We start from the raw sequence: 11,775 nt of genomic DNA on the forward strand, positions 1-11,775 counted from the left end.
GCTGCACAAAAAGTGGCAATTAAAACAAACAATGACAGAGTACCAAATTAAGTTAATAATAATTAACATTATCCTTGATTTACATTACATTGGCTAATCCAAATAGCTAGATAGTAAAACCAAAGAAGCATGGAGGTGACTCATGATGAGATGGAAGGCAACATGGAGAAGCCAAGCCACAAACTACAATATTAATTAGGGAAATGCTTAAATTAAATCAATGTTGTAATATATAGATTGTATAGATCACTTAATATAATTAATTAGCTAGACGATCCTCTCGCTCCATGAGGGGTGGGGTGGTCTAAATTTATAGTCTCATGAGCAGCGCCAGCGCAGTTAGCGAGTGGCAAAAACATCATGTCCACAACCAGCTGCATGAAAACCCAGCTCCGTTCTCCCTTCCAGAATAGTTTGGAGATGGTGGGGTGGACAAGGCAGCACAAGAGCACCCTCTTGCTTCAGCCCGAATTCCTCTTCCGCCTTATTCAACAAGCTCAGGAACTCAGGGTTTGTCAGGTAGCTCAATTCAACAATGAACCTCCTCCGCTCCCCGTCCTTGACTGCGAATACCGCAAAATGTCCCTCTTTCACGTCGGCTGGCACCTCCGCATTGAACCCCGCCGATTCTTTCTCGTCCTCCTCCTCCTCCTCCTCCTCATCATCATCATCTGCATTGTAATTGCGAAGCCTCTTAGATAGCCAGAAGCCCTTCAGCTGCAGCTTTTCCACCATAAACCTAAGCTTCATCCCACCACGCTTATTCTCACTCTCACCACTCTTCACCATCGATCTCAATTTCTAAATTCCAAAACTCTCTCACCACTACTCTTATTAGCTTTTCAATTCATAATTAAGCTCCAGGTTTTCTTTCTCTCACCCCTTTGGCTTTATATAGATTATAGAAAAGCTAGAGGAGGCTACGTACCGCCAACGTATGGGGTCCACTGCACTACTTTTACATGTGACCCCACCATCCTGTGCACTTTAATCATACTCACTTGATGAGTCTTTTTTCTTGTGATCTGTAATTTGGGTAATGGCTCCAGATGGCCAGATCTGCTGCACTTTTTTTCCTACGTTTGTTACACCAAGCAATCCTTGTACGACGGGTGTTCTATTAAATGTTTGAAAAAACCGACTAATAAGTTTTACAGTGCTACGTTCTCAACTTCTGTCACGCTGATTGCTACGTTTTCGTTTAGGGAGGGTACAATACGACAATTTGCAGCAGATCATCTCGACTCCTGTTAGATTAAAGAGCTGCAATCTGGTTTGGCATGTCATGGCATGGATATCTCTATCTGATCCGGATTTGATCTCACTAAGCGTACATGATCTTAGGGTCTTGTTTGTTTTAAGTGTAAATCTCTGAACTCGATATAAATTTTAGGTCATTATATTTGTCCCATTTGCTCCCTTCCTACCTTGATTCTCTCCCAATATAAAGTGGGGACTCTGCCATTTTGCTTCTTCTAAAAGTAAACCAGAATATTAACCCGTATAAAGTTAAATTAGGACCACATTTCACTTGCTATTTAATTTCTCACACACAGACAAGACAGAGTTAAAAAATGAGAGGAAGATTTAACTGAACCTTTGACTGTTCAGCGGGCCGTGGAACCTTATGCCAGTATTAAATACATGGGGTCTGTATCTTTTACGTGGGGCTATGAATTTAATATTGGTATGGAATCTCATCATTGGCTCCACAGCCTGCTGAACAGCTAAAGCGTCCAGCTAATTGGAATTCTTAAAATCAGTAATAAATCAGAATTAACCCATTTACACTCCTATACATTTACACTAACGCAAATAAAATTAACACTGCAAACAAATAAACAATGATTTTAAATTTTTATTTTAAACTTATTGTTCATTTACACTAATGCAAATATAAATACAAATATATATTACCAAACTTTGTATGTTATATTTATAAATCTTGTATTTGTATTGTACATATATATTTTTGAAATTATATAAGAACCCGAAAGTTACCTTGTGTTGATCGAGTTGTGCTTTGAATTCTAGTTTGTGACTTACTTCATGATTCGTCCCAATGTTTATGAGAAGAACCCGAATGAGAATTGTCATTGAGATATGTAGTAGATGCGGAGGCCTTGACAGTATCTCTCTGTGCTGGGTCTGTCATTAATTGCAAACTGGAACTCTACGGTCTGATCCAAGTTTGACAACAACGCAATTTAACATTCAATCCAATGCAATTATTAAGCTTTCTTTCGCCAAGAAAAGCAACCTTGTAATCAAGATCCATTCTTGCAAAACTTTATGGGGGTGTTTGGCGAGTCTTTTCATGTGGGTTTTTCAAATCTTTGAAGATCAAAATTTAGTCTTTCACAGCAAAAGAAAGAAAGCTAAAAACATCTATGTCCTAAACAACTCACAAAAGCCCAAAATGGCCAAAAATCCGAGAGCTTCAAATGTATTTTCTGTTTCCTGCACATAAAATCTTTCATTTAACAGCTTTGTAAACCAGGATAGTTACTAAACGGTCTAGATCTTTCAAGACAAGACCCCAAAAGCCCATTACATATTTTTCCATCTTGGTTATTAGAAGATCTTACTAAAAGGACTTGCCAAATGACATCTATATATCTACACTGCTATTAAGGGGGCGTTCTTTTTCCGGATTTTGAGAGGGGAGAAGTTGGATAATGGGATTTTGGTTCCCATTGACCAAGAATCCCATGTTCTTTTTTCAGATTTATGTGGGGAACTGGGAAAGTTTATTTTCTTGGGTATCAAGTGATACCCATCTCCTAGGTGGGTAAATAACTTTCCCACCTAGGGGGAAAGTTGACAATACTTGAATGGGACAAAAATACCCTTTTTAATAATGAATTTTTATGGATAAAATGGTCATTATCTTATTTACATGAGAAATAAAAGAACATGGGTAAATGCACTTATCCACGTAAGTGTTTCCCATGAAAAACTTACCCAAGTAACTGCATTTACCCGGGTAAGTAACTTACTGAAAAGCGAACGGGGCCTAAAAGTATTCATATTTTTGAATTTGGTTCATCCCTAATTGTAAGGGTAGAAAATGTAATTTGAGCTACTTTTCACATCATTTAATTCCCTCACAAAGTCTTTATTTAAGATATCAACTCTTACTCACTTTTATCAAATCCTATATTTAAGATTTTTTTTTCACTAATAAATTTGACATATTCCATCATCATCATTATCATCTAAGCCTTGTTCCATTTGTTTGGGCTTGGCTACATGAATAAATTTGATCTGTATCCAATACCTTTAACAATACAAAACTCTTTTCTTTAAAAAAAAACTATATAAAACCCAAGTTTTTAAAAATTGGCTTGAAAATGAAACCATTTTTTTATCTAAGTGCTAGTAAACAATTCAACCATTTGGGTCAAAATGCTAAGCCCATGATGTCATAGTTAAATAACTACTACAACGTTTACAAAAATTTTGCAAAAAATTACAAAAAATTAAAACATTTCATATTAATCATATCAAATATAATAAGAATTTTTTTATTAATGATGAAGATAAAATACAAAATTTAAGACATCACAACCTAAAAACAAAATTGTTTTCCTATTTGGAATGTATAAGCCTTGATGTCAGAATTAAATAATAAAAATAAAAGTAAAAGATAAAAACATAAAAATATGAAAAAATACAGAAAATTTTGTAAAGACATTTATGCATATCTATAATATATATATATATATATATATATATATATATATATATATATTCACATATTAAATAAAAATAACTGTGATAAATAACAACTATTTTTAAACAATTGTAGAAAAAATTTGCATATCTATAATATATGCAAATTTGCATATCTAGAAAAAATACAGAAAATTTTGTAGAGACATTTATGCATATCTATAATATATATATATATATATATTCACATATTAAATAAAAATAACTGTGATAAATAACAACTATTTTTAAACAATTGTAGAAAAAATTTGCACACATCATCATTATTATCATGTATAATGGCCACATGCAAAGCATATATTACTCTGTTCGACTAAGTTTAGCTTTCCCATGGAAGCAAACCCAACTTGAGGGATGAACAGGTATGTGGAATTGACAATTCCAATTCCATCCTGCTCTAGACACAGCCAAACGCGCGTCGCATTCCCAAAAGTTAAACAATATAGTTAGATTTCTCATGATGCCATGTCAATACAAGTCAAATAATCAATTAAAAAATGGTCATTACCCAATAAAATTCTGGGGTCTGGTGGAATGAAAACCACAAACTGAAAATGATTATATAAGTAATAAAATCAATAATTTCTAATAAGTAATAGAAAATGCTCAAAAGAAATAGCATTTTTATTTGTAGAATAAGGGAGTGTGTTCAAAATAAACTTGCTTTAAAATGTATCATAAAATTGCAAGCGGAAACAGCAATTCTGTGGTATTAAGATACATTTTTCAGTATCAATGCTATACTTTGCACTTAATTAATGCACCTCAAACTGTAAATGTAGCATTTTGGAAGTTTAATTCTACCTTCTCTGATATTAATTTCACATGATATATATGAGAGCTTATTAATTTGACCAAATGGTAGTGCTCAATCCTCACTTCCTTCATTATAATTAATTAAATTTCAGCTCAGGGCAACCTGGGCTCCGTTCGAAGAGACGAATAATGCCTCACATGCTTCTGTGTTTGTCCATAGATTTGAAGTCTAATAAATTTCCGCATCAAGAAGTATGTTAAAGAATAAAAATCTTATACAAAGATTTCATCTAACAAGTTAAGCTTTTAGGTTGAATAGTTCTTTAAGACTTATATATATACTGATCTCTATTTTAATAATTAACGGATTTACCAAAATTTGTCGCTCTCATTCTTAATGCTTGGGCCAATGGGCATATCAAAAGTGATTGAAAAAGTGTATTTCCTTGGAATAGCCAATGATATGAGGGATAAAAATACATGCATGTTGGACCACCCAAATGCCTTATCATAGTCACTTTTATTAGTCAATTTCTCATGGTGTGGAACGGGGTCTACAAATCCACCCACGCAAGCTAGGTGGTGTGGGAAATGTAACTTTGCTTGCTTTGTCAATTTATTAAGAACAGCTAGCTAGCCCGCAGCCTAAGATATTTTAGATATTTTGGTGCCCTTGACGCAGGATATTTTGGTTGATGGCCCAGGTGATGACTTTATGACTATTCTTCACTAGCAGATCAATACGGATATGAATCATCTTCTTAAAAATATCTTATTAGAGTAGGAGATATTTTATAATATGAATGTTTTTGTTTTCAATTGTTTTGAGAAATTACGGAAAAAAAACATGCATTTTTGACTGTGTTTTTTATTTGGAAAGCAAAACGAAGATGGTTTTGTTTTAAAAAAAAAAAAACAATTTATGCATGATTTTAATATTATATGATTTATAGGACATGATACTAGAAATTAAACCAGATGAAAACATGCCCTTTTGCACTCCTTCCAAATTCAGCCTTAAACCAGAAATTAGAATGCCTTTTTGTATCTTTGTTTCAAGAAGCAATTTGTTGTCGAACCAGATTATTTTGATTCGTCTTTCGAAACTTGAAACAAGTACAAACAATTTGCATTGGAGAACGTCCCCTACATGTTTTTTTTTGTGTTTTTGATAAAGTAAATATTAATTATAATAAAGGGATATATATATATATATATATATATAACCGCCATTAATGCATAATTTAGAGCTATTAATACCTTACTCAAAAATGTTCAATACAGCCCCAGATTCTATGACAAAAAACCAGAATGGAGTGTCTTGTTGTCCTTGCTAAACTAGTTTCTTCTGGTATCAAAGGAAGCCCATTTTAAAATTTTAATGACAATGCTATTTGCTCAAATAGTCGTGGTTCCACACTTCCCCTGGGACACTTACTGATGGAGGATGATTTGACCTGACCTACTGAGATGATGACATGTGGACTTGACTCAACACGAGCAATAGCTCAGCAGCCTGGCTTGATCGCGACCAAGTAACAAGTCTGTAGAATAACTCGCTACATCATAGCTTTCTATAGGGGGAGTTCGCTACGGCGCGAACTCCAGATCCCCCGAGCTACTAAGGGAATACTCCAGGATTACTTCAGCTCGCGAGCTAGGGAAACCAGCTCGCTCCAGCGCTTGGGCAGAACTGCCCCAGAGACCAACCTTGAAGAGGGTCACATCGAAGTACCCCTAAGAGCTTGCTACAAAGTAGCTCGTGGCAAGGATAGCCCGCTACGAGGTAACTTGCGACTGTGATGCGACGCTCTCAGGAAGCTTCCATCTGACAAGACCGTACTCGTCAGACTGCGCCACGTCTCTCGACTGACGGTGCAGTCCCTGCCCGATTGACAGTCTGCTCCACGTCTCTCAACAGATGGTGGCGTGCCTGTCTCTTCGGAGACGTGTCACTCAGCCGAGCAGGCAGTACGTTGTAACGATCACCTGCGCAGCCTTGGCAGGTAACGGCTGCAATAGGAGCCTAGTGGCGGTTACGCCCGATTTGACAAGAACGCCCCTATAAAAGCCCTTAAAGAAGAGAGACGGACTCTCTCTCGGAATTAGATATGAACTTGCACTCTTACTTGCTCACGAGCTAATCTCGAGACGTAGTGATCTAGCGCGATCTACACTCTTAGCCTTTTGTATTTTCTCTTCTTCCTCCCCAGCGTTCTAACTTAAGTTTCGAAGTATTCCCGTTGGGTAAATCCCCGGGAATCCTTCTTCTTCACCTTCTCAGGTGCTGTTCGTTGCCAATAAGAAACCAGTTAACAACCAGATAGGAGTGCCCGGATCGTGCCGCATCACTTACTAACAGTAGTATATACATAGCACAACCGAAACTAATGAACCTCTCTATAAGACAAGGCAGATAGAGTTTAAGGAAACGATCGATCATAGAAGAAAGGTAAGCAACAGTAGATCAACAAATAAGAAAAAAGAAGCATCCAATGGGTTGGTCTAAGGTGGAGGTAATTGGGTGTAGGAAGAACCTCTACCACAGGCAATCACCTAGCGTATGCTTATTGTCTTGTCTTATAGAGAGGCTCTTTTAGTTATCCTCCACTGCTCCACCCAGCACAACTGCAGCTTCATCTTGCTCTTCTTCTTTATCATCTTCATCACATTCTTCTAGATTTTCTTTTTTTTTTTTTTCTTTTCCAATTCCTTAACGAAATATGGGTATGTTTCGTCATAAGTGTTATCAATGGCCTTTGTTACCTAAAACCATATTGTAAAAGCTACGGAGAAGAAAGGTGGGTTCTGGTTTAGGTTTCTTTGTTCGACTAGTAAGAGAACCAAGGATGTGGTGATGATACACTCCAACACGATGAGGAAGAGTACAACCAATGTCATTTGAGTTCATCCTGTATTTTCATTTATATTAACAAGAGAAAGAAAGGAAAACAAAACAGTAAAATCGAAAATTTAATCGTTTATTTGCTTGATCTATGCTGTTTTCATTTCTTCTGTGTGATCGACCATTTCCTTAATGGTATCTTTTGAAAAAGGAAAAGGGAAAAAAAAAAAGAGGGGAGAGAATGACATGTTTGAAGGTTGGAGTTAATATTTGAAAAGTCAACAATATATGCATAAGTTGTTTTCGAAAGTTGAGAGTATATAAATAGTGTCCGATCAGACGTTTCAGAGAGTGCCATATTAGCATTCTCTCATGATTAAATTTCACATGTTCCTGTAGGAGTAACAGACGTTTCAAACATTCTCCCATTTTATTTTTAATATATTAAAATTTTAAAACAAATAAAAAATAGGGAGAATGACCAATCAGCCCAGATCAGAATTTTATAGTCTCAAAGTACAGGGGAAATGCATCCTGACCGGGAATTGATGTCAAATTCACGGGTAGGATGTGGTTTATAAAGAGGGAGAGGACTAGTAATAAGGGGGGCTGGAATTCAGAATTCTGCATCGTGTGTATTCATACTTATCCCTAAAAAATATGGATCGGATTAGGGTTTTTTCATCCTATTTTGTTCAAATAAAAAATAAGAATTTACAGAACTGAAACTAATAAAAAAACCACCGATAAGAATTCCGACTTCCAATTTTCAAAATTGAACTCCTGAAGCTGACACGACTCTCTAACTTTTACATGATTATCAACTGGAATTGTGTTCTATCACTTGTTACTAAGAAGGTTTGTTTGCTCTTGTCGAGTCCGATCCTCCATAGGTCTGTTTCGAGTGCAAGATGTCACCACAGGCAACAGACAACTGAGCTATGTGAGATTCTTAAATGGAAGTCTAGCTCTGTACTTAATGTCTACTGACCCAAACATTAACATTGCAGAAACTTGTGCCTACAGCATCATCAATGATCGATACATGAAGTTGGGTTCAGACGGGCGTTTGAGAGTTTGAGCCAACATAATCATTTGGGTGGAAGGAAGTAAAATTTACAAAAGAGTGTTTCAGCTTCAGGTGTTCAGTTCTTAGAAGTCGGAACTCCTATTCGAGGTTTTTCCTATTTAGTGATATTTAGCTCTGTAACGGTAATTGGAAGTCGGAACTCCTGTGTTTTATTTGTTTTAAAATTTTAATATGTTAAAAATAGAATGAGGGGACGTTTGAAACATCTGTTATTCACACTTGCACATGTAAAATTTAAGTATGAGTGCTGACATGGCACTCTCTGATTTGATGTACAGGAAGCTCTCAAGGGAGGATTGTGTAGGAAAAAGTTGTTGATACTTGAATGGGAAAAAATTGTCCCATTTAATAATAGATTTTTATGTCCATGACGGCCATTGTCTAATTTACCTGGGAAACAAAAGAACCTGGGTAAGTGCTCTTCCCATCCAAGTGCATTTGCCAAGATAAGTAGCATTCCAGAAAACAAACAAGCCTTGATGTTTCTTCTTAAGGCTGTGTTTGGTTGCAGTGCAAATTTATTTGAATTAGTACAACTGAATGGGAATGCAAATGTAAAAAATACAAATTCTTGTTTAATTTTGTTTTGGATTTTACTTTATTCTGCTTCATGTCTTAATTTATTTTATTTTTATTGAAATCAAACAAAATAAGCTAAAATTTGAAACAAAAATAGGTCAGAATTTACACTCAAATCATTTGCACTGCCATGATTTTGCATTGGTACAAATTTATTTGCATTACAACCAAACACAACCTAAGTGAAGAGCCATTTGGCAAGTCTTTCTGGGAAGATCTTCTGGTAGCTCTGACAATCAAAAGATGCATTGAGCTTTTACATGAAGGTCTGAGCAGTTTGGTAGATACACGTCTTTCCATGCGTCTTTTTGTGCGAGAATAAAATGCGAAAGATGCGAAAAACTTCATTTGGAGCTTTCCGAAATCAGCCCAAAATGGGCTTCTTGTGTCCTTTCGGCAGTCTGGCTTTTGATGACTAGATCTTCCGTGAACTAAACGGGAATAGACCGAAAATCAGTCTGCCCGGCTTATAAACAGCCGAAAGACCGTATAAAAAGACACACCAAACAAAGCTTGAAATATTCAGATCCTACCCGGTTGGAGGCATATTTTTACAAATTAATTCTAGGGTTAGGGCTTAAATATGAAAAAAATATCACTTTTTTATTTGTAAATCATCCGACCATGAAAATAGCTCAAAATCTACTGAACTCTAACCCAAATTTAATCACAGGTGGAGGGATTGGTATAAATCGATCAAACTCCGCGGAGCTACAGGCAAAATTGGCTAAGATGTCAGCTTGTTAAAGACAACTTGTCTTTCAAGTCTGAGTAGCCAAGATTATCAAGAATATCAAATAAAATAATTCATACCAGTAAAGTAATTCCCTCTCAAAATCATCTTTTAGTTGATTGTGAATCACTTTCAACAATAATTCACTTTCTGTATTGATCGCTTTAGCGATGATTTTATGACATTTATTCATAATCGTAGGATTGATTCCCATAAAAACGGGAGAATCAATTTGTTCCGCAGAACACTCCTTAGTGAGGTTCAGATATGAATCTGAACCGATTTAGTCTGCAATTTTATACGGGTTGGGTTTAAATTTCAATCTGGCACTAGGCCCAAAATCTTGGGCTCTCCTGTTTTTTAGGTTAGACTTGCACTTAACTCTCTGCCCTTAGGTAGCCCAAGCCTAGTCCTATCATTCACTTACAAATATAAATACAAATATACATGGATACACACATCCAAGGTCGCCAGGATTGGAGGGTTTATGATTTATGGGTATAGAGAGTTTATGATGTATGGCTACTTCCCCTTGTATAAATATGTTCATGCAACATTATAATAGACTGGACTTAATAGGCCCGTCTAAACCACCGACTTAACTCAATTAACCAGCCTTAGCTGGGACCCAAATATGTTAAATTTTGGTTTGGTTTGGGCCCATATTGGACAAATCAGGCATCACCTCAGGTGATCCGTATTCGAGCTTTAAGCCTAATACTTAGGGTTGGCCATAAACCTAGTCTAACCTGCCCAACTTGCACCCCTTAAAGTATGATGAATTGTAGTATCTTCTTCTGTAATGATCAGTAGTACATCTGTTTATGAGCCGAGTAGCCCGGTGAAATGGCCTGGCCTGGACTGTTCTATGTTGAGGCCAGGCTTAGGCTCTAAACACCAAGTCCAACTATTTTTCAGGTTGATTTCAAGCTTCCCCAAATAAGTCTAGCCCGAGAACAAATCTAATTTGATAATAGTATATACATAATAATATGTAACGAATATATTATAAAATATCTATCCAAGTCAGGCTTGGGCTCTGACCTAATCATTTTCTATTTATAAAGCCTGGTCTGTCCCCGGCCTATGAACATGTCTAATCAATAGGCCTTACCTGCATCTTTCTCTATCCTCTTGCCGGAGTTTCCTTTGACTATATCCTATAATATCTAAAAATAAATTGACTTAATTTGGAAAAAAAAATACAAATACAAATATTTACAATATTTATACAGACAAAATACAAGATTTTACCATGGTTTTTAAAAATAAACCGATCAGGGGTCCGGTTATCAGTTTAAATTGTCCGATCGTTTGACTCGAATGGCTGTCCCGTTCTAACAAAAAAATAAAAAAATTAAAAAACAGTCAAAACTGTTTGAATGATTCGAACGATTAACTGGTCGGTTCAGTGGTTTGCTGACCAAAATCAACAATTTTGAGGAAAAACAAAACCGGTCAGATGACTGATTCCTGATTTTTCCAGTCCGACCATCTGGTCCGATCCAGTTTTGAAAACCATGGATTTTACACTCTAATATTTGCATTTATATTATTTCCAAACTGAGCTAAAGAAAAAAAAAAGACAAACCAACATTGTGATATAACAAGAATTGACCCTTTGCCAAACTAGCTTTACATCCGTACAAATATTAGGTGAAAAGCATCACCTGATGTCGAAACAAAAGAGGAAGAGAAATCCAAATAGTTGTGTCAACGTCGGTTAAAACTAAAAACCCTTAAATTAGAAGAGATAGAGAGAGATATGTTTTGTTCTTTAATAATGCTATTTATTTGCTCGTACATTAATTAGATTAGAATATAACCTCACTGTGTGGCACCGACCAATCAACCATCTCCTAACCATTGAGCTGGAAGTGGGAACAGAGCTGGGTTATCACGGTCGTATTTGTAGCTTCCTGGCTTTTGCATAGCTATCTTTTGTTGTTTTATTTATTTTACAACTTACTTTTATTTTAAGGTAATTGTTTTTTTTTTTTTGCAAGAAATCCAAGTAAATAAAGGTAAGTTTTATTA

General features: G+C 35.9%; 1 protein-coding gene across 1 annotated transcript; it reads right to left on the reverse strand.

Annotated features, from left to right (window-relative positions):
- Nucleotides 1-339: 339 nt before the first annotated feature.
- Nucleotides 340-789, reverse strand: LOC104595419 (uncharacterized). Its single transcript, XM_010256151.1, has one exon. The coding sequence runs from the start codon at nt 787-789 to the stop codon at nt 340-342; it is 450 nt and encodes a 149-aa protein (XP_010254453.1).
- Between the last annotated feature and the right edge of the window lie 10,986 nt (nt 790-11,775).

Source organism: Nelumbo nucifera, chromosome 2 (assembly GCF_055504915.1).
Source record: "Nelumbo nucifera cultivar China Antique chromosome 2, China Antique-T2T, whole genome shotgun sequence".
In the NCBI taxonomy this organism is placed as follows: domain Eukaryota; kingdom Viridiplantae; phylum Streptophyta; class Magnoliopsida; order Proteales; family Nelumbonaceae; genus Nelumbo; species Nelumbo nucifera.